This window comes from Periophthalmus magnuspinnatus, chromosome 19 (assembly GCF_009829125.3).
Source record: "Periophthalmus magnuspinnatus isolate fPerMag1 chromosome 19, fPerMag1.2.pri, whole genome shotgun sequence".
NCBI lineage: Eukaryota > Metazoa > Chordata > Actinopteri > Gobiiformes > Gobiidae > Periophthalmus > Periophthalmus magnuspinnatus.
Genome location: NC_047144.1, coordinates 5,464,984 through 5,488,352, shown reverse-complemented (window position 1 = coordinate 5,488,352; position 23,369 = coordinate 5,464,984). Strand labels below are relative to the sequence as shown.

General features: G+C 42.0%; 2 protein-coding genes across 3 annotated transcripts in view; both read left to right on the top strand.

Moving 5' to 3' along the window:
- The first annotated feature begins 3,752 nt into the window (after nt 1-3,752).
- Nucleotides 3,753-5,206, top strand: LOC117387378 (peptide Y-like). Its single transcript, XM_033984878.2, has 4 exons — nt 3,753-3,797; nt 3,870-4,057; nt 4,502-4,579; nt 5,006-5,206. Exons 2-4 carry the CDS (start codon nt 3,870-3,872, stop codon nt 5,028-5,030), a joined length of 291 nt encoding a protein of 96 aa, XP_033840769.1. The 5' UTR covers nt 3,753-3,797; the 3' UTR covers nt 5,031-5,206.
- Nucleotides 5,207-5,377: 171 nt separating this feature from the next.
- mpp2b (MAGUK p55 scaffold protein 2b) overlaps nt 5,378-23,369 on the top strand; it is a 36,347-nt gene continuing 18,355 nt past the window's right edge. The window contains exons 1-2 of one of the 2 annotated variants that reach the window (XM_055229783.1): nt 5,378-5,667; nt 13,255-13,334. In XM_055229783.1, the coding sequence (XP_055085758.1) occupies nt 13,304-13,334 (31 nt within the window). In that variant the 5' untranslated portion in view covers nt 5,378-5,667; nt 13,255-13,303. Of the gene's footprint in view, nt 5,668-13,254; nt 13,335-15,343; nt 15,566-23,369 lie in introns of those variants that run through there. The other variant, XM_033985068.2, reaches the window with a different exon arrangement.

Here is a 23,369-nt window from a genome sequence, read left to right as displayed (position 1 = left end):
AAAATATGGCTCATTTATTTCTGTAAATCAGGATTGAGTTCAGAAGCATAAACCTGTTGAGAGCACTGTAAAAAAACAAAACAAATATTACAATGTTCTGAAAGTAGTTTTCCCTGCAGAGGCTTGTAGATGACATGTGAGTGATGGTTCAATAGTTGGCCCTGTCAGCCTCTGGAGCTCCTCTGATGGTTGTGTGTGTTCAGGTGAATGGGCCCTCAGTGACGGTGCTGCTCATCAGGAGCACATTATGGCCTGTATGTTGGTGCTCTGTGCAAACAGGGCTGGCCTTCTCCAAAGCACTTTGCTCATATTAGTGCCCCCCACTCTGCAGATAAGGCCAAATCAAAGGTCCCATCATTTCCCCCTCACAGGAAAGCATGTGACGCGTTGCCCCTCAGGCTCTTTGTCCACGTGTATCTTTGCTTTGTGCCCACCTCAGCCACATGTCTTATGTAAATTGAAATGGAAGGTCTTAAGTGAAGATGGGGCTTTTAGAGCTAGATTTGAAATGTACAGTTGATTTTCTTACTGAAAAAAATAAATCTTATACCAGACTGCCTTCTTAAGTCTGTAAAACTGATAGATTTGCAGTATCAGTCATTGATTTATCCAAGTTAAATCACTGCTGCTCACACAGAGATGCAGTGGTGTACTGGAGACTTGAGCGCTGACACTGCTGAAGCTCCACATGACATGGAGTCTTCCTCATGTTGACCGATTTTGATGCTTTTTACTTGCGCTGAACTTATTAGCATTTAATGCACTTGGACTTGTGTTTCAACTTAAGATGACTTGCTTGGTGTTATTGGTCCTAATGACCCAGTGACTTGATTCAGACTGAAATGGACCTGGAACAACCTAAACTGGAGTTGTTGGCTTAATGCTGCTCATATTGATCCTACTGTATCAGATTGTGTGCTCAGAGCTCTGGCCCTCTTTAGGAGTGCATTATCTGAGGTTTACTGGACTGTGAAGGCTCTGTCGCCCCCTACTTTATCCTTGCTGTTTTCCTTCTAAATGCTGGTCCTTACTAATGAGTTGGTCTTGTGCATGTTGTTGCTTCTTGTCATTGACTTTTATGGCCCGTAAGAGGTTGATTACTGGAGAGGAGCTAACAGAATGTGCAGGAGAGCCACTGTTAGCTCCAGGAAAGGATGATTACAAAAGAAAGTGTCAGTATTGAGCATACGAGAGCTTATCATTCCATTATTAGATCATTGGAGTCACTGTTTTATAGTCTAAAATGCATTAGCTTTTCATTCTACATTTGAGCAAATAGGGAGATAAGTGCCTTGTCAAATGTGGTGGAAGAGTCACTCTGTTTGAATTATGGCACAATAATTGCTCTTGGTCTGTACAATCAATGAGTAATATTCTGGTCCTTATGACGTAGTCACATAGACAGTTTTTTTTTTTATTGGCATCAGCAGCAGTGGTGCCTCTCTACTGCCTGTCAGCACGATTTATGCCCAAAATCAAGTGTGTTCTTGAGAAGGGCCCAGAGACTGACAAACTGAACTCAGACCAAAAGCCTTTGTTTTATGGCTCTTTAAACAGACGTGAGGGGGGTGTGCAGGGGGGAGGACAACAGGTGGACGTGTCGTTACACCTGTACACTCCCAGGATGGCACTGAAAGTGTAAGCCAGGTTCTAAAAAAAGTAATGTGTAAAATATAGGTCACCGTAAAAAGTAGGTCAATGTACAAACTAAAGAGTTTAAAAATCTTTGTCCACTCTCACTGTAGTACTGCATTTATTGCTAAGCATCTGTTCCATTAAACATTTGGTGATAATATTCCTGGTGCTGTACAATAACTTGGTACAACAAAAATGTATGTACGTGTGGATTGTGTTGTCAAAAGTATCAAATAAGATGCTAATTGACAGTAAAATAAGTAGTGATACTAGATACTCATTTAAGCAAGTATCAATACTGAAACATTTGACCTCCTAAACAGCTTCATCTTGAGTTTTATCAGAACTATTGTAAGACCATGTGGTATAATAAACAGATACAATTATGTTGTGTTGAAAATGACTATATTGTGTAAAACAGACCTTTAAAATTTCTCATTTTGGTATCAAAATCTTTATCTAGTCTATTCTTTAGTATCAAAATAGTGTGGCAAAACTAACTATCAGCACATCTTGAATCAAACTAAAATGGGACTATGTTCCTCCCAAAAGGTAATTCTTAAAAGTATGTATAAATGTATTAAATATATAATATGTCAGACATTATTTTGCCTCTCTCATAATATGCAGATTTTTGCTGTGATCTTTTCAAGCCATACTTTAACATGATCAACAAATAAGGATCATTTTTGGGGGCCAATTCCATATTGATTATAGTCCATAAAAGGCACACTTAAGAGCTCTCTGGAAGATAAGAGAATGTACACGGCAGGGAGAGCGCGATGCCCAGCAGACCATGAAGATAGTGCAGCTCCTGTTTATTTACTGATATGTCACCCATTTCCATCAGCAACCGACATCTCACTGTAGACACGGGCATGGCTGAACACTTGTCATAAATGTTCATTAGCGTTGCAACGATTAATCAGAATAATCATGACAAGTCAACAATTAAAATACTGGTTATTTTGATCATCATAACTGTTACACTATGTAACACATGCTGAAAAAAACGAGGCATTTTTTCACATGACAAAAGGGATACTTTGTGATTTTTATCAATAATACAGTTTATTCATAAATATTCTCTATCTAGAAACCTTCAGCCACCATATTTCAGTCTTTATTTGGTTAAACTTACTTTTAAAATCTCAACGTACAGTAGGAATGTTCTTTTGTCTAGTTGACTAAAAATAATCCTGCCTCGTGGACTACTAAAATAATCATTCGTAGCCTGATTGCCAGTAATGCTCTGATGAATTTCCCTTCACTGAAATATGTAGAGGTTCCAGGGTGCATATAAAACACAGTCTTGCTATTGATTAGTGCCTTTTGTGGCTCGTGACCTCTAACGTATCTTATAATAAAACCTATTGACTGGACTAAATAATGCATGCTGCAGTAATGAATGAGCCGAGGTTAAGGGTGTGACACTACTACTTTTATTTCAGAATCAAAGCAAAAAAAAATCCAACTTATAACACGGAAGCAGATTAGTAATGAGTCTATGTTGATTATGTGAACAGTGATGCCATGATAGTTAACAGAATAAACTTGTACTCATGGATAATTTGACACTGTCCAAGGATACATCAAGAGCGTTTGTTTGCAAATGCTTGGGGCCCTACACATTTTTGTTAGTGAATTTGTTGAGTTTTCATTAACCAAGTTGTAGATTGAGGCACACTTCTTTGGAAAAAAAAAAAAAAAGGCCTAGTAAACCAAGTGCGCACAGAGGCTTGCGCATAAAGGTTAGCGGGCTGTGGCTAATGTCTTCCTCTGCCTGGTGAGATTTTCAGCACATAAAACGGAGGGGTGCTTTATGGCAGCTCTTTTATCTGGTCTCACTGAAGCTATAGCCTATTGGTGGGGATTGCTTAATAATTCGTACCTTTATATTACTGTATTTTGATAATATATTAAATACTTACCGTCATGTTTGTGCGTCAAAGAGGTGCGCAAGCAAAGAGTGATGAAGTCAACCAACGCGCACAATGGGGGATAGAGATAGTGGAGTGACCTCTCTCCCAAAACGCGAGGGAAACGCGAGGGGAGGGGTTTGGAGTGAGCGCACATCAGGTATTCCTCCAACACTATATAATGCTGGGGTGCGAAAACAGAAAGACAAGCAACATCCTCAAGACGCAAAGGACAAGTCAAAAGTAAGTTCATTTCTTTACACAGGTCTGTGTTTCATCCAGGGGCGTCCATGTAGTCCCTCATGTCTCTTCCAGATGGCCACCATGCTGAGGTCGTGGACGATGCTGGCAGCTTTGGTCGTGTGTCTGCTGCTCTGTTGGAGCAGCTTTTCGGTCGCGTACCCTGCTAAACCCGTGATGCCGAACAATAACGCACCTCCAGAGGAATGGGCCAAGTACCACGCAGCCGTCAGACACTATGTGAACCTCATCACCAGACAGAGGTCAGTCTCAGGGCGGCCCACGGCTTTTCAGAAGTTTTTTTTAATCTACTTTTTATTGTGTGCGTAATTCTGTTCTGTCACCATTTGTCATGGATACGTGATTTGAAATGGACAGTCTTCTTTAACAGTGGTCAGAATTCTCAAGTTGGAGACTAAATTAAAAATCCCCAAGTCTTGGTTAACCAACTGTTGGCTAGTTAATTAAACCAAAGTAATCTCAGTCATAAATATTGAACCCTACCCTTAAATCGATTCACTCATGTGTTTTGATAAAAGTGTTAAAATGCATAGCCAAGCTGCCAATCTCAGCCAAGCAGCTTGCAATTCAATAGCACTGTTGCTTATTGAGTGGCTGCTGTTGTGGAGCAAAGCAGCTTTTCACATGAATAACAAACTCCTGGACGCTGCTCCAGCGCTGAGTGTGAGTGTGTGCCTGTGTCACAGGTATGGCAAGAGAGAGACTCCAGAGGAGATGGCATGGCTGCTCTTTGGAGCTGACTCCAACCAAGACTTTGAGCCACGGTGAGACCAGAACAAGTCTGAAATCCAAACATGTTCAACACAAACATTTGAATCTGAAAGACGATTGTTCTTCATTATTTTTAAATGTGTACATTAAATAGCTTAATACTTTTAATTCATTAAATTATGGGCTAATCTCTAATATTACTTGGCTAAATGTTTGTATTAGCACTCCTTAATTTCTCAAATAAATTGATAAATGCTTCATGGTGGCTGGAGTGGCTATATTGATGTTTATATCACTTCCTGAGAGCTGTGTCTTAATACCCCGCTTCTACTGAGCATTGATTTGCATTTTATTTCACTCTGGTCTTGGACATCTACTGATTCTTCACGCCAAGAAATGTAATGGGCAGGAGCACATTGCCAACCCCATTTCATGCAGCTGTCAATGAATTAATTAGTCTCTTCTTTATCTATTGGCAGGTCGGAATACAACGATCAGTGGTAAATCACTTCTAATGGATGAAAAGAAACCCAAGGAGCTCCAAAGACAACCTGGACTGGACTATGTAACTCTTTCCCTAATTATTTAATATGCATGCAGCCCCAACCCCTCACTCTCCCTGTATCTGTAAAACTGCCTTTGGTCAAAAAGTGTAAATAATTTATATTAAAAGTAATTCAACTAGAACTATTTACTTTAAATATTTATGTTAATCTAATAAAGTGTTCAAAACATATTTTACAAGTGACTGTAAGTGCAGAGTCCTTATATGTGCACACACGCCTGTAGGCACTAGATGTCGCTGTTGCTCTGCGTCATCATGCGTAAGTCTCTTCTCTATCGCTGCTCAGAGCTTCTACGTCGACAGTCTTCAACTTCACACAAGGGTAACGCGCGGAAGGGCATTCATCATCGGCACAGCACTCGGATGTGTGTCTGTAGGTCCATGGAGGTGAATGTAGGAGCAGGTGCACCGTTTTAAGCCACGTCTGCCGCTCTCTCCGTGCGCACTGTCCGCGGGCTGCCCGAAGCGTTAATGTGCTGAAAGTGTCTGCATAGATTAAACAAGACCTGCCACAACTCGAGTCAGAGGAGTCCCCATCCCCGTGGCTGCATCTTACACCGAGGTGGACAAGAGCAGGTGAGCGTGTTCAAGTCCACAAAAGACTTTAAGCATGCTAATAATGTGCGTGTGATAATCGCCGCGTTCAAGCAAAGCCTCTCCAAACGCGGATCCATCTTCGCCCTTGTCAGGTGGAGTTTGAGCAATCTACCCTTTTAAATGAACTCACGTGTGGCATTTGCGCGCTAACGCATATTAGCGCCAATATGAACCTGTTTTACGTTACTGCGTTTGTTTACATACAGATTAGTGGTTTAATTAGAAGCCACACGTTGCTTTAATCATAGCTTAATTAGGCCTAGCATAGCTATCTCGATGAAGAGTCTAATGCACACGTTGGCCAATGTTTTTGCAGTATTTATACTAGAGTTTGGAAAACCAGGCAATAGAAAAATGATAATGAAAACAAAGACGAACGTCATGCACCTGTTCACAGGCACTGCGCATGCGCAGAGTGATAGGAGCGCCCACAGATGTGAGGCGTGCTGTCCATATGCTGACAGTGTGCACAGGGGCTCACAGAGGCTGACTGTGTGCACAGGGGGCTCACAGTGTGCACAGGGGCTCACAGTGTGCACAGGGGCTCACAGTGTGCACAGGGGCTCACAGTGTGCACAGGGGCTCACAGTGTGCACAGGGGGCTCACAGAGGCTGACCGTGTGCACAGGGGCTCACAGTGTGCACAGGGGGCTCACAGTGTGCACAGGGGCTCACAGTGTGCACAGGGGGCTCACAGGGGCTCACAGTGTGCACAGGGGGCTCACAGAGGCTGACCGTGTGCACAGGGGCTGACCGTGGTGCTGATGGGTTTGATAGGCCGGGCATAGCATTTTATGTAATTTTAACCATACCACTGTGGAGATCTACTATTTGAGCGCACAAGCTCATAGTTAGTTCTAACTTATCAAATGTAAATGCAATGCCAAATGAACCTCCCCTTTAACAACTAGGCTACTGTAAAACTGAAAGAGCCGTTTCAGACTTCTTACCACACATTTTTATACGAAGAATTTGGGAAAAGATTTTCATGACAGGTTTCAAATAAATTCACTGACTGCATTACTTTGAAAATACATAGTAGACTACAACTAGTTGGGTCAGACTGTCAGCATGATCTAAGATATGGTAAACCAACCACCACACTGACTGTACATCTGAAATACATCAGCAGCACCCCACCGCTCAGGGCTTATCCCACTGCAGTGTCAGTTTCCACTGTGGTGCTGGGATAGTGCTTTGGTGCCTTAATTCATTTATTGCCAGAGAAAGCAGTAGTAGCCTAGTACATTCAGCCCTTGTTTCATTACTGGTGCTGTACATTTTGCACTCATTGTTGACATCAGTTTTGGACGTTATTTCCATGTTTTATCATATACAACTGGAGTATTTGACCCAGGAGATACTGTGCCAAGTGAAAGATGACAATGATGCAGCTCTCATTTCTGCCAAAGCGTTTGTGTGAAAAGGACACAGAGGAGAGGGCCTTTAATGAGACCCCTCCTTCACTGTGATTGGAGTCTCCTCTCGTGAGTGTCTCTCAGCACCGTGCCTCGGTCCTTTAGCCTCTTGGTGGTTCATTGCTTGACATTTAATTTTAATTACTATAATTATAGTCCATGTTGGCTGAACGGAACAGAGGGCCAGGATCACCAGGGCCATCAGGAATTATGAAACGGCTTAAGCTGAAGAGATATTGTGTCATAAGTGTTACCTGCGCCATTTCTCCAGTGTCGACATGGTACATGGTTTCTCAAACTGCGGTACATGTGTAATTAATTGATGGTACATAGGATCTCCCTGGTTGATCGAAAAGTCCTGCTTTAAATTTGTGGTTCATACAGGCTGTTTTAATGTAATGCTCCAGGTTTTGGCTACTTTTAGACCTGTATTAATCTAGGTTCATAATTATAATATTAATAACAATGTGCGATGAGTGATGATGATCAACAGTAGCTTTACAGTTTGGATATGTTTTCATTCACTGTGGTGTATTGTAGCCACAACTGCCCTGACACAGACTGATGGAAGCAGGGCTGCCACTCTGTACCATCGGCCCCACCGATCACCAACACTCACACACACCACATTCATACTAGTTAATTTGGGTGTGTTGCCCAAGAACAGTGTCTTGCTCAGGGACAAAATAGCAGTATGCAGTAGAGTACTGCCACCCCACTGTGGTACCTGGTATTTCCAGTGTTCTTCTTTCCATCACTAACCAGGCTTACCCCTGCTTAGCTTCCGAGATCAGACAAGATTGGGCATCGACAAGGTGGTATTGCTGTGTTTTTTGTTTTAAGTCCAAGGGGCACTCGCTAAACCAAATAGACTGTGAGATGGTACTTGGTGTAAAACTCACAGAGAAAATTGCACAGAACCATGCGTTTATTTTTTAGTAAACATCTCTGTATCCTGCAGTGCTACATATTAAACCTCGCTGTTCCATTGCCATAAAAGTTTATAGCAGAAAACTGTTCCACCCTTTGACAAAACAAAACAAACTATTAAGAGCACACTCCCCTACAGACACACCTGTAGTCTATTAATATGCAGCAGGGACGAGACGCACCTTTGATTTTGGGCGCACTGGACCGTGACACGGGCAGACTGGCTCTGAATAGCGCTCCAGTCTGCGCTCTCCTTCAAAAGACCTCGGCGTGTTGTGATTTGTGCATTCATTTGTACAGACTAAGGTTGTTTATATGAACCCTGAAGGCAAGATGAAATGAAGCACTTTGATTCACTCTCTAACAAAGTTTAGTTTCAGAATAGAAGGAACTGCTTTTCTTAAGGTATTAAAAGAAACAATAAAAGTTTTGTAAGGGGAACAGTGCCTGCCAATAATTTTAATTGTGTATGTCTGCTTTGGGATGTAAAAATGAATTTACCAATCTCATTCAGTGTTGTTTTACAGATAATGTGCAAATTGACCCCTGTTCTGAATTCAACTCATGACTTTTACAAATCCAATTAATTTTCTGACAAGACGGAACAGTAATATTTGAATAAAAATGAACTTTCTTGACCTTGAGTGCCACAGTATTATTTCTTAGTCTCTCTGGTGGAGCACTTGGTATTGGTTCAGATCAGATGGAGCATGTTTTCTGCTTATTTTAGTCACACTTTTAATGTTGGCAGCACTTCCAAATCGTAGGTTTTCATTTGCCGTCGATGGATATCCTGAGTCCAGCTATGCCGATTTTTACACTGTGTTATTAAACAATCACTCTCCAAAAGCACCTATATTTACTGACACACCGTAGCTCCAGAAATTGAAAGATCCATATTTAGCTCTGTCTTATTATTATTTTACGCATTTTCCCTTGTTGCCATGGTGAAGCGGATGGGAACACGGCTGCTCACGCTGTTGTCTTGGATACAACAGTTTTCTCTTGTAAAGTAATGAGAGGCGCTGAACCTGTGGGAGCGTGGGGTTATTTTTGGGCCTGACGCCAGCCTGCATGTGTGGATTAAGACTTGTTTGGTCACTGGTGCATGTCTCTGTGTGTGTGTATGTGTGTCCACTCCTCTGCCTTTAAAGCATTCTCAGTGTGGGAAGAGCTCCAGGCGTTTTAACACTGCTTCAGTGCCGGCACCTGGACCACCTCTTGTGTCACAGCTCGGGGTCCAGGAGGTGGTCAAAGATTGGCTCCACAAATAGGCCTTTTCTCCCTGCGCCCTCCTGTCACTTGTGGTGTTTACTGTCATCTTATCGCCACCTTCAAGGACAACAGCACTTCCTTTAGTGCCACTGGGAATACTGGCTGAACCAAACCCAAGTGTGCTAACATCATTTGACACAGAACAGGGGTTTAAGTGTGGTTAAAGGTTAGTCATTTTCAGAGCCTCAAGAGGAGGCAATTGAGTGAAAGTCCTCTGTGAAGAACAGCTGAATAACAAGCTATTTTAACAGTGCACATTCCTGATCACTCCCTGCTTCTATTGGGCAAAGCAGCAATTGTCCATTCTAGTTAGATTGTTAAAGTTTTAAACTTTTCTTTTCCTTCTAAATTGTGCACATGGTGTTTAAACATTGTCTATTCCTAGTCACTTTTTGGGCAGTGTGACATCACTGCACTGCCCTAGTTAAAGTCTAGTTTCACTTTACAAACACCTGGATGCAGGGTCAGAGTTTGAACCTCTCCAGGCCCTCCAGACCTTACCCCTCCTCCTCCCACACTCTCTTTAGTCCTCCAGACCTCCTCCCCCCTCACTCTCCTCTTTAGTCCTCCAGACCTCCTCCCCCTCACTCTCCTCTTTAGTCCTCCAGACCTTACCCCTCTTCCCCCCTCACTCTCCTCTTTAGTCCTCCAGACCTCTTCCCCCCACACTCTCCTCTTTAGTCCTCCAGACCTCCTCCCCCCACACTCTCCTCTTTAGTCCTCCAGACTTCACCACTCCTCCTCCTTCTTCACTATCTTTTTTAGTCTTCCAGATCCCGCCCCTAGGACTAAAGGGGAGAGTGAGGCTCTCCCCCTTGGTCCTCCAGGTGCTGCCCAGTTTACCTTTTATTTGAAATGTGGTTGTGGGCGGAGTTGTTTAGTCCCACTTTACCATTGAATTCTGTTAAATGTCCTCCTCCTATCTCCAGGGCGGCCCTCTCCACCAGCTGGCTGCTTGTTCTAAGCAGAGGGTGGCAGTAATAGCAGGTCTGTGCGTCTAATGCTGCTGCAGCTGGGCCTTTGAGATGTCCCCTCTAAGGCTCTCCGAGAGCTCTGCCACTTCCTCCACTATTCAGAGACATTCACCCCACATCAATGCAGAGACCGGCTCACCCAAAACGTTCACTAAGTTGTGGTTTCATTCATGGCTAAAAATGTGTTTAGCTGTAGATGTGCCGTGGGTTTGTTTGTTAGTGAGAGTAGTAAGACTGACCAGTGATGGTTACAGTAGGAAGACATTAGATTTTTCAGTATATAGACAGATACTTGTAAGAATCCGTATTGTGTTTTTTATGAGACCAATGTGTGGCTTTGGCAATTGGCTGAATGACCTCCTCACTCTCACTCCCATTTCTTGCTGCACTGTCCTGTAAATTAAAGCCAAAAACATTACTAAAAAGATCCACAATTTGCTTTTCACTAAAACAAAATACTACCTAGGAACTGTATGTAGCCTGCGCTTAATGTTTTAAAAAGGTATTACAATCACAAATAAACCCTGGCTCATGTGAAAACTCAGAACCACCAGAATTCACTCATTGTACTGTAGAGGCCGCACTAGCACTGAGTTATGAAAGTGCTGGGGTTTATTGAGGAGTCAGTTCAGAGAGAGTCTTTTTAGCTCTAAACATACTGGATTTTAGCGTTGAAGCTGGCAACCCAAACGAGAGACTCATTCTACTCAGATTAATGGGACATCATGTCTGATGATTTTTCTAATTAACAACTTGTTTACCTCATCTGGGGACACAGATGGGGCAAATTTATGAAATTTTAAATCAAAATCTTAAATACAGTTCCTTTATCAGCTTTGGGGGACCATACTGAGCCTTTATTCCTGAACATCCTGGGAGTTTGTCTTGACAAATATGTGTTTTTATAGTTCATATGCATCCACAATTTCATTTTCTTATAAGTTGTATTCATAAATATAGCAAAAAAGCCACCCATAGTGATGCCTACTCCACCATAATTAGCCCTCATATTAAATGGTTACTACAACCATTTAGCTCACAAGTGCAAAGATCACTCCTCCTGCTCCCCGCTGTGCCAGGCCAGCTCTGTCTCTCTGAGCTCAGTACAATCGGCTTTCAGCTTCTAAACTCTGTGTGACCGCTGCATACTTTAACAAGCTCGGCTATTTCCCAGGGCAAACACAGGATCCTCCGGATAAGCCAGCAGTCAGGTACGCTGCATTAGGGAGACCCACGGTAAACCTGGAATATTCTTTAATGACACTGACAGCAGCAGGTACATACACATCGAACACTGTCCAGTTTCAACTTCACTTTTCAGCGATGAAGGCTCTTGCCTAACTCTATAATCAGAAGGAGAATTATCACCTTCTCAGTACTGTAGCCCACACTCTGTAATTAATACATTGAGAAAGAGCTCTTAAATGTGGCAGCTTTCTCTGTGAGTCACTGGACTCAGGTGGAGATGTTTTAAATATTAGCTGACAGCTCATTTGGATCAGAGAATGATTGATCACATCAGTCAGTAGAGATTTTAATGGGAATTTGAAATATTAATTGCTTATTAAACAAAAGTCTAAAGTCTTAAATCTTGGTGAACAGCTTTATGTCCAATAAAACATCTGTCCTGGTTCTGCACCCACAAGTTCATCAAAGTTTAATCTGAAATATGGAATTGGGATATTATTTAACTGTGCTCAGTGATCCTATGAGTTGTTTTACTCACACCTAACCTGCAATGTAAATATTTTTAGCGCTGTAAGCATGCACAAATAGCCTGCCCCCTGGTTAGTATAAAATTAGTAAAAAATAAGTTTCAACTACTCAGATATTCCCTGTTTAAGAGAAGCTCTTAAATACTGAAGACCACAGTATGAGTACTATGAGTACTGATGTCAGCTCATATCACTGAGAGGAGCCCTGTACAGACTGGTAATGTTCACCTGTGTGACCCTGGTCATCATATTACTTGGTACTGGTCATGTACTTTACACATGGGTATCACCATGGCAACAATGCACTAGCATCCCCAGATAGCATCAGCGCCATGTCTTCCTGCTGTGCTCGTCTCCTCCTCACCATTGTTCTTTCTGTTTCTGTCTCTGTTCTGTCCTGACTTCCTGCTCCACATAATATGACTCTGTGCCCAGTGTAACATCTTGTGTTGTTTTATCTCTGATTACTGGTCAGTGTGTAAGGATGAATCCTTGTTTGGATCTCTGGACAGCAGATGCTTTATTTTCCACCTTTGTTTTTGTTTTCTGGTGCCTTTCGTCACTGCCTTATGTTAAGTGGATCAATTAGAATCAGCAGAGATCGTGGCTAAGCTGTTGTTACCACCCTGCCCACTCACTCGGTCGAGTAGTGGTTTCAACTGTTGCTATCCCCACGGACGTGACAGATGACCGTTTAGTCATCAGCAACTCACTGTTCTATTTATAGTTCATAATCAAGTTAGAAAGCCATTGTCATGTGTTTGGAGGCATGTTTACACAAGTGAGTAATGAACTGTGCTCCCCCGTAGCCGAGAAAAGACATGTGTGTTATTACTGGACTATGACCTGTCTTATCATAACAGAAAACGTGTGCAGCTAAATGTATTGGCAAACCCTGTTACCAAAAAGGAAACTCAAACTCAGTGAATACCTTTTTTTTTAGAGGTAAATTGAGACTTTAAAAAAAAGATATACTGTAAATTCACTTTTAATGGGATGTTGTAAGTACTACACATACATAAGTAATCATAATATTTAAAAAAAAAACATACTATAAAACATAAAATCTGTTGTGTTAGACAGACCTGAGAAAGTGCATTGACATGCTCTCTCTACATTCCATAGGTTTCCATCTTTGTCTATACTTCCTGCGTCGCTGCATTGACTTTGTGTGGCATTTGGATTCTTATTCTTCATCAATACTTCATTTGTGTATTGAACCTTCCCTTCTCTGTGTGCTCTCTCTCATTTCAGTTGACCTATCAGACTTTGTGGACTATATTGGGAGAAGCTCATTTTGAAGATGCCCGTGGCCACTTCCAGCTCTGACTCTGGTAAGTGCACTCACTCCATCCGGCTCTGTTCTGTCAGTGAGAGGAAGGAGGAAGAAAGGGAGGGGCAGGAGAGACGGGGCAGAATGAGGAGGAGCAAGGGCAGGAGAGGCAGGAGAAGGAGAAGAGGGAGAAGAAAAAACAGGAGGGGGAGAGAAAAGATGAGAGGAAAAGAAGAGGGGGAAGGAGGAGGAACAGAATCAGAAGAAGAAGCTGCAAAATGCTACATGCTCCTCACAGACGTGCATCTCAGCTGTCCAGTTCTAACGTGACTTAATGAGCCTCTAATCGACCGCTTAAACTCCCGCACTAGATCAGTCACGCCCCAAAGGGTCGACTCAAACCTCGCCGCTCGACGTTTGTGCTTGCACACCTTTTCATCTACTCTAGTATATTTATATATATATAAAATGTCTGTGTTCTGAAATAATGTATCGTAATAGAATTTGCTAAACCCAGTGACAACAATTAACTTTTTATGACCCCACACGACCTCTTAGTACACTCAGACTATTGGCTATTTATGCTCCACATCCCAATGCCAGACTTTGATCACATATTTTAACTGAATTTGATTTTTTATTTGATTTTAATAACCCACATTGGAGGAATAGTTTGCAATTTGCTGAACATGACCAGACCTCCCTCCTACCATCCCATACTTTTGTTGTGATGTGTGGTTGTTATCCCATCAAATCCAACGTTCTACATTTGATTGGGAGGTTTGTATTAGTACCTAAACGATGGATAGAGTATTTTGTGATGGCAAACTGACAAAAGGCATACATCTATATATTAATTACACAGTGTTTCTTTTTATTTGTTAATCAGCCGCAATAAAAGGTGATATTGTAAACCCTGAGATGGTTTGAAAATCTTTCACTTGGTTTAAGACTGGTGAGTTAACCAGCTATTGCTATCTGTTGTGGTTTATTGCAGCAGTGAGTGAGAGGAGACAAGGAACAGTTTTGTGGAGAGCCTGTGGTAATGGGCCTTGAGTCAGCCCTGATTTGTACACTTAGACTAAGGCTGCAGGCTGAGTGAATGGCATCTGGACTAACACACTGTAAACTCCTCTGTCTACAGTGCAGCTGTTTTGAAAGCGGCTCTTTGACCAGGACTATTATTGCTCTAGTTTAGAAAAGGTCCTAAAATATCAACATTCTTCTGAGTCATTTGTCAGAGCATGTCATCAACCTCAAACATTTCCTTTTTCAGTGAAAAGTTGTAAGGGAGTCATTGTTTGCAAGCAACAGTAACTCAGATATGATAAAAACACCAATTTACCACATTTTATCTTGCTTCCAATAACAATAGATTTAAAACCTTTTTTTGTTCATGGATAAATGTGAAATCTCAAAAAGTCTTAAATCTACTGAAGGTACATTGCAGTTTTCTTACTTTGCCCATATAATTTACTAAAAACAAAATGATTTCATCTCTGGAAAAATGCTGACCAGATCATGTAACCTGATCAATAACAAAGGGTTTTGCCGACATTGCAAAGCTACAAAGAAATGCTGGCTATACAGTATGGAGTTATGTATGATATCATGGCATTACAGGCATTTGACTAATATTCTAAATGGAAGGAGTTTAATAGAGCTACCTGAAGCCTAATAAAAATCTCCATATCCAAAATAGGATCAGTGTAATGAAGCCTCTGAGGCTGTGTTTTTATCTACTCCCCCAGTCCGGGCTCAGCAGATAAAAGCACCGGCCGTATCTCACTGTGTTATATTTGACTATGCTGGATATTACTCATCTGTTCTCACAAACCATTACTCCTGGGCTTTGCAGGCATATTTAATAACTTCCTCTTTCGCTCTGTAGCTGTGCATTCAGGGCTCTGTTCATTTGTCCCTGTGTGTATGGTGTCCGTGAAGCAGCCTCATCCCTCACTGTTCCCACGCGGTCCTCCCCAAAGGGAAGCCTGTAGCCATGAAAACCACTGCCTCCTCCCCCTGCCCCTCCTCCCATCTCCGCACACCAGCCCCACTTCGCCAGGCTTCATTCACGAGGAGGACAGAGCAGCGCGTATATGTGCACGTTCAGGTCAGGAGCGGGCGGAGGAAGGAGGGAAGACGGAAGAGCACAGACGGGGAGCGTATTCTGGGTGTGTTAGTGTAGTAAGGTGCAGCTCACTATGGCAGGCAGCCTCTTCAGAAGGCTGTCCCTGGAGGAAGACTCGGCCAACTCCCTGGACGGCCTGGATCTCAAGCAGGGAGACAAAGGTAGGACTGCAGGCTCCTCGCGGGCTCTGAGTTTACACATATTTAGTGCTGTTTGTAATGGCAAAAGAAGGAAGCTGTCGTGATGTATAGAGTGGTGTTTGGAGGCGAGTGGACGCTCCTTTGCACCTGCTTCTTGTATTTGAACTCTCCAGAGGCTGATGGAGATAAGCAGTGACATGTCAGGACTCATGTGAGGAGAGGAATGTGAGAGCAGAGCCCAATGAGCTAAGCTATAGCACAAACCTAATCAGGGCAGCCTGCTTTGTGACAATATTTGAGCTATAACTAACTACAGAGGAAAAGCCCGAGGAGAGGCTGCCACAACACTTGCACTGAATTATAATGTAGCCATGATGTTTACTCTCACAGCATGGAGCATGAAGTCCCATACATCTCATTCATAAGTGATTAGGTCATTAATATTACATGGGGATGCATCGTACACACTAGTATTTTCTAAAGCTTGACCATATTTGCTGGGCTCTTGACATGCTGTTATTTACTTCACATAGTGAGAGCTTCAGCTATTCCAGTTGAATGCAGATCACTGCCAAGTTTATATATTGGCTTACTTAAGTGAATAATAAACATTGGATATTTTACGCTATGTTCTTGGTAAAATTGCTTTGTCTTTTAAAACTGCATTTGTCAGCTCTTTTAATAAATATGAGCAAAAGCAATAGAAACCGATCCAAATGTGTTATGGAGCTGTTATTTATCCCTCAGAATAACTTTGTGCAAATAGAAATTCAAATGTTATTTTTTTCTGGGCCGAAATAAAAGTAAATATTCTTGTTACGTTAGTTTATGTATCCAACCAGGATATCAGGTGGACTGATATTTGGATGCCGATATACGATTCAGCAAAGTTTTTAGTATTGGTGTCGATCTGTGCATCCCTAAAAAGTAAAACTTGTTCAACTTGTATTTACATTCTGAGCTTGTGAACTTGTTTTATGATGATTTGTTGAGCCTGTATTGTAATTCAGGGCAAGAATGTCATTTGTCTATTGAATTGAATTAATGTTTGACAATAGTTTTTGATCAAGATGTGAAATTGTGAATATCTTTTCTTCTAAATTAGAGCAATAAGAGTAAAATCTCTTTGAAATTATAATTGAGCACAGTTAATGATGTAAGTTTAAATACGAACAGAGATCAGCTTGAAGCATCATGAGAAAGTTGAGTGTCATTATAACAGTGCTCCATCACTTGCGCGTCACACTGTATAGAGCGTTGCAAGATATCCTCTGCTCTATGATGTAGCTTGACAAGACAGCAGTGACAGCCATAATGAATCACATTTTCTGTCAAAGCCCGTGTGCGCTGTCTATCAGCTCACTCTGCACAAGAGTGGAGGAGAGGGAGTGAGAGACAGAGAGAGGGAGAGAGAAAGACAGAGAGGGAGACAGAGCGAGAGAGAGAGAGACAGAGAGTGGGAGACAGGCAGAGACAGCGAGAGAGAGAGAAAGACGGAGAGAAAGACAGAGAACAGGAGACAGGCAAAGACAGAGCGAGAGAGAGAGAGAAAGACAGAGAGGGAGACAGAGTGAGAGAGAGGGAAAGACAGAGAGAGAGACGGAGCGAGAGAGAGAGAAAGACAGAGAGAAAGACAGAGAGCAGGAGACAGGCAAAGACAGAGCGAGAGAGAGAGAAAGACAGAGAGGGAGACAGAGCAAGAGAGAGAGAGAAAGACAGAGAGAGAGACAGAGAGCGGGAGACAGGCAGAGACAGTGAGAGAGAGAGAAAGACAGAGAGGGAGACAGTGAGAGAGAGAAAAAGACAGAGAGCGTGAGACAGGCAGAGACTGAGAGAGAGGGAGAGAGAGAGAGAGAGGGAGGAGGGGACTGGGGACAGATACACAGGGACCTCCTCTGCATTGTTGATTCACAGTGTGTTCGGACAGGTTATTCATATGCAACGGGGTTCTGATCAGAGACAGCACGCACCAAGTGCCAGACGCACAACCTTCACAAAACTCCTCTTCCTCACGCTTCCTCACTCTCCCTCACTCTCCCTCACTCTTCCTCACTCACCATCACTCACCATCACTCTTCCTCACTCTTCCTCACTCACCATCACTCACCATCACTCTTCCTCACTCACCATCACTCCTCCTCACTCCTGCTCTTTCTTCCTCACTCTTTATCAAGCCTTTGAACCCTAATGCTTTTAGAGAGTATCTTCTTTGCGAGCGTCCACTGGACTAATGAAGCACACACACGGTGGATCACTGAATACAGTGTGAGGAGGATTAAGATGTCAAAGGCAATTCTCCATCTACACAACAGCTTATTATTATGTATATAATGTCATCACAGTTGTTTTTTGGCTTTCATTTAGACAAAACCTTTAATGTCAAATGTCCCAAGTAGAGTCAATAAACTTAAGTGAAAAAGTAAAGTTTTAGTACAGACTCTGCAGCTTGGCCTGATGGGAGTTGGTGTCCATTTGCAAAATGTCAACAAATATCGCAAGTGCTGTCTCCAGCCGTGACCTTCACATGGCTAATGAGCACATCCAGCCCCTCAGCTTGAAATCAGCATCACCATGGTGATGGGGGACTTATGGCAGCTACAGTCTCTGTACTGTCCTGCACACACACTGTATACATGTCTCTTTTTACTTATCAAATACACCGATGATCTAATAGTAATAATGGTAAGAACTGACTAGGCTGAGTGGATATCTTTGGACATTCCAGTTGTTTTGATTTTAGATAATATTTTGTCTCAACCTGTTGAGACACCATAATTACCAAACCACCCAAAGAAATTACATGGCATGGGCATAGAAAATCAAGTGGAAGAAATCCTGTTTTAAATCCCTGTTGTTTGTACTTGCTAAACACATTCAGTTGGATCATTTTTAATGACACTTCATCAAAGTTTGTCACAGTCAAACACAATCGTGAGATGAGGAGAGACTTTTAATCTCACAGAGTTCCACAGAGCGAAAGGAGGAAACCGCCTCTAAGCGCACACAGACAAATGAATAGTAAACGGCGACACATATCATTTATCAGCCGTGGTAAACTTTGTCTCAGCGGAATATTCTCCGCTCCATTCTGACTGTGCACGCTGTGATTCACACCTCCATCTTCTTCCACCTCAGGGCCGCATCTAATTATATTTTAGTGAAGAATCCAATCTAAGACGAGACGCAACACATTTAATAAAGTTTGCCACAGCCCAGGAGGGACTTACACTACAGCTGTAACACATTCTGCTTTGTCATGTTTACTGAGCTGCTGACTGCTGAAGGACTATGGGTAAACAACATCATCAAGATATGCAGTATTTGAAAACGTCAGGCGGTCAATATACGCTGTTAACACTGATCCCATATTCAGTGTCTGGATATTGTGTCTGGCATCTGTGATTAACCCACACTTTGTTTTTTTTTTATGGAATTCTCCTGAGAAAAGAGAGTTAACTATTGGGTATTTAATTTAAAGAAGAATCACATAATGTTATTTTTATGCACAAACGCTTGTAGCCCCAAATAGCTGTTAGACAATGTTGTTTAATTTAAGTTTGAACAAATTCTCTGACTTTATTGGTGATTTTTTTTTTGTATTTAGTTTAATATTTATAACTGATTCAATGAGAGACCGCTGGATCCCACTTTAAGATGCAAGTTGGCTTTTACTAATCAATATACATGAAGTGCACCATCACTATTCTACACCATACACAAGCCTAATACTTCCAAACCTAAAAGTGCCTTCATTTTTGCAAAGATGACTGAATACTCTTAACATTGTAGCATGTGTGGGGGTTCGTTTTTTTGAATTTTGCTTTTGCTTGGTTTTTGAGAATATTATATCTGAAAATAAATAAGAAAAAACTAAAAAATATGTGCCATTGAACATAAAAAATATCGGAATTACTTCCTCCAAAGAGTCCAAACCACTGCTTTTATCGACAAAGGATTGATGAACTCAGTTGATAAAAAAACAAAATAAAAAACAATCATGTGACTTACAATTAGACACGACTGTATCATGACGTTGATTGAAATTCAGTTAGTTGCACAGCTCTATTCCACCTTGAAATCTACTTTAGCACAGAACTGATAGATCTCCGGTTTAATTTCAGTCCAAATGTTGCTTCGAGATTAATGATTGCAATACGGAGACAATGTGCTTTCCAATGCCTCTCATTTTGGCGTCAAGGAAGGCTACTTAAAGTAATACTCCGAGGCTGGTCAAGGTGTTCAAAATATACGCATATGTGATTGGAAAATGTGTGATTACAGTATTGAAGCACAGATCCGCACAGAGGACGTCTCGTAAGTGCAGTTTATTTTAAAATGATGAATTAATTTACTCCGTTTTACAAGAGGCCATCAGTGTAATGTGGCTGATGATGATGATGATGATGCACTGTCTGATACATGCTTTCAGACATTTCAGCATGTGAAATGTCTCTTCTGGCAGCGGCACTGTTAGACTTGTATTTATCCCAAAGCAAATGTATTCTGTTTTGTCTCTGTACAGTCCACAAACACAAACGTGCATGGAGCTTGGAGCTGAAGTGAAGTCCGTCGTTGGGCTGTGTGTGTGGGTGCTCCCTGGGCTCTCCCCTCGTTCCCACCCTCCGTCTCCCTGCGCACCGCACCATGGCAACAGCACAACCTTGGTTAAGTGCTGGCTAAGAGCTTCTGCTGTGTGCTCCTGCCGCGCTCGCTCCAAACCGCAAACAATAACAAGGCCGATTGTTTGGCCGCCTGTGTGACTTTGACTTTAATTGTAGCCCTCCTTGGAGGTAAGCCGCGGCGCAGATGAGACTTGGAAAGACAAAAGCAGTGCTAATTTGCTTTGTCTGTCATTAGCTGTCCTCTGCACCTCTTCCTGGCAGAGGCTGTTTAGAGTGGACGTCTTTGCTTTAGGTCATTGGGGTGAAAGCTTATTGTGGGTAAATGTCAGGCACCTTGACGATGTTGCGTTTGCCAACATAGCATTATAAAGATTGCTATCTTGACTTTCCCCAATGACAAAACATATTTCCGTTCTTTTTGTTCTGAATCGGGAGATCTTTGTTGTCTGGTGTTAACTCGTTTCCTGTGATTCGTCTATAACTGTGAGATTGTGATGCTTAAGGTTCCCCCGGAGTGACAGTCGCTCACACCAGCAGCGACTCGAGCAAACAGCTTTCATTCAGGGGGAAACTAGCAATAGCGACGAGAAGAGTGGCGCGATCGGGCGACCACGGTGTAGCAGAGCTGAACCGAAGTCGACTTGATACGAAGCAATACCGCCAAGGCAACAGCCAGTCAGTGTACGGTTCGGTTTGAGAGGCACAAGACCGGGATTGGCCAGGACACAAAAGTCACTCCTAATTACCCCGTGTGTGTGTGAGGAGTTCACCCTGACCTGAAGGTTAGTAGTTACTGACCCACAGGTTGACAGTTAGAGTCAAAGGTCCCTCTGGTGAATATTGTTAGGAGCAGGAGCAGTTAGGGACTAGACTTTGGTGCAAGTTTTGAAAAAAAAAAAAAAAAATCCACGTTTTATTTTAACCAAACGACTACCACAACAGTATAGACTAGTTGAGTTGAGCGAGTGAAAACCAAACAGGCCACATACCATCTGTTCCCTTGTCTTCTTCGCTGGAGCAGAAAGAGCGCGGAGGCTTTCTCGAGGTGGGCTTAGCGGACCACCTGACGTACATCACTTCATTCCGGTTCATTTCCTCATTGCTTTTTGCGCTCCCAGCCGTCACCTGCTAAACGCCGCCATATAGTTGTATCAATTTACAACTGAGCGAGGAGAAATTAGACGCATTCAAGTGAGAAATGACTTAGCCCTGTTTGTAACCTGTAAGAAGAATAACAGAGTATTTTAGCACCGCTGTCTACACGGGACTGGATTGAGCCATAGAAACAAATGGAGCTGTAATAGAATTTAAGTTGTCTCTGTTGTCAAGTGCGACCTTCTGATGTGTGTTGTCTGTCAATAGAAAATGATTTACCCGATGCTATTGTCTGGAGCTGAAGAAGAAGAAGAGTGAGAAGTAGGACAAGATTTTTCTAATGAATAATAGAAATGCTTTTTGGAAAAATGTCTCCCTCTTTTCTGCGGAATTTTAGTTCTTTCCTTGTGAAATATTACTTAACGATAGAAGATAATGAAATGGCTACACGATTCGGAAAATGTTAGAAAGAGAGCATGAATGGACGAGCCAAAAGTGCTTATGTGGCAACCCCGGCTCTATACGGCCGCAGTGATTAAAGAGAATTATGCAGGACCTGTTTGCCGAGCCTGCTGGTTTGAAGGATTGCCAGGCGCAAATCTGGCAACCCATCCTTCTCAATCGCAGCACAAGGAGGTAACAGACGGAAATACAGCCTCACCACTAAAAACAAATGCTGAATACTGATGCAATAATTATTTAATGATGTTATTATTCAGAGCATCTTGTCTCTTCTTATCATCTTGAGTGATAGAAGGATCTTTTAGTCATCAATGGAGGCACTTTATTACATTTTGTGAGTGAGACAAGACACATAACAATTTAACTCTTATTATTACTCATGATTGTAGACCAAACAACAGTGAAACCATTATCCAAGTTACTTATATTCCTATATGTGAATAGCTGTGTGAAATCGAGTTTTTTGAGTAGTTAAGTCAAGTTTTTGCGACATTGAAAATTTACCTGTAGATTTACAATTGTACATAGATTCATTTGGAAGTATTTATTAACTTTTTTTGCGTTTAAATGGACACTATAATACTACATCTCACGATATATCCTTAGTCATATTTATCTAAGTCTGCAGTCTAAGTACATTTTATGAATTTGAAAAGCCATTTCAGCCTCATCGTAAAATGTCACTTCTCTGCTCTGCGTCTTCCAACTGTTACCACGCTTTGAGTAGACAACACACCTGAACTTCACGTCTTTTTACTTCTAAATATATCTGGAAGGCAACCCGTAAAATGTATTACTCGGTATCGCTTTATAGTGGCCCGTCATGGTAATCTATCTGTTTGTCTTTCATAAACAGACCTTCTATGTAGACCGCTGGATATTACTGAGCTCCCTTCACTTATTGAGGAGGTAATAATAAAATAATAAAAGTTCTCCTGCAGTTAATGTTCTTATTTTGTCCATACTGCTGCTATTTTAACCGTAACATATCACTAACATACCACATTTAATCAGAATAGGTCAAACATACAATTTAGTAGCCTCTGGAAATAACAGATAAATTAATTTAATGTAGTAGTATGAAAATGTTCAGTTACGTATGTGTGTTTATTGTTATTCCAAGCTAAATTGAAGCTACTGTTGCCTTAACAAAGGTTAGACTTGGATGTATTGGCTAAATCAGATTGGTTGGACCTGGTTGTGCATAAGGATCCCCCTCTGTGACAGTGCTATCTGCAGTGATTAATGTGGACTGGCTGGAGGTGTCCGTGTGCTGCGTACCTGAGCGCATCCTAATGTAAGTCTGTCTGGACTGTGCAGACTTTGGCCAATCTTCAGTGAACTGTTGATTTGAGCTTGTGTGGGGCGGCCGAGTGCACTTTGTATTGATTTGCATTGGAGTTAGCGTTTAGACTTTGTAGGTGTGAGGGTTTTGTGGACACTGATGATTTGACGGGATTTATTTTTTTTCCAGGGAAGATGAAATCAGTAGAACAGGACATAGACATCTGATATCATAATAGTGATATTTTGTGCTTGTGGTTGGTGTAGCGGGTACCAATATTTCAAACTCTATTTCAATACTAAGAAGGAATGCATCAATACCACTATCTGTACTGCTATTAAATATCGGCACTGATCCAGGT

Bases quoted from the DNA above. Each gene is read 5' to 3' on its own strand.
- LOC117387378 (XM_033984878.2), top strand. From the start codon at position 3,870: ATGGCCACCATGCTGAGGTCGTGGACGATGCTGGCAGCTTTGGTCGTG. The intron at 4,058-4,501 runs GTCAGTCTCAGG...CCTGTGTCACAG, and splicing joins AACCTCATCACCAGACAGAG to GTATGGCAAGAGAGAGACTC. The intron at 4,580-5,005 runs GTGAGACCAGAA...ATCTATTGGCAG, and splicing joins AACCAAGACTTTGAGCCACG to GTCGGAATACAACGATCAGT.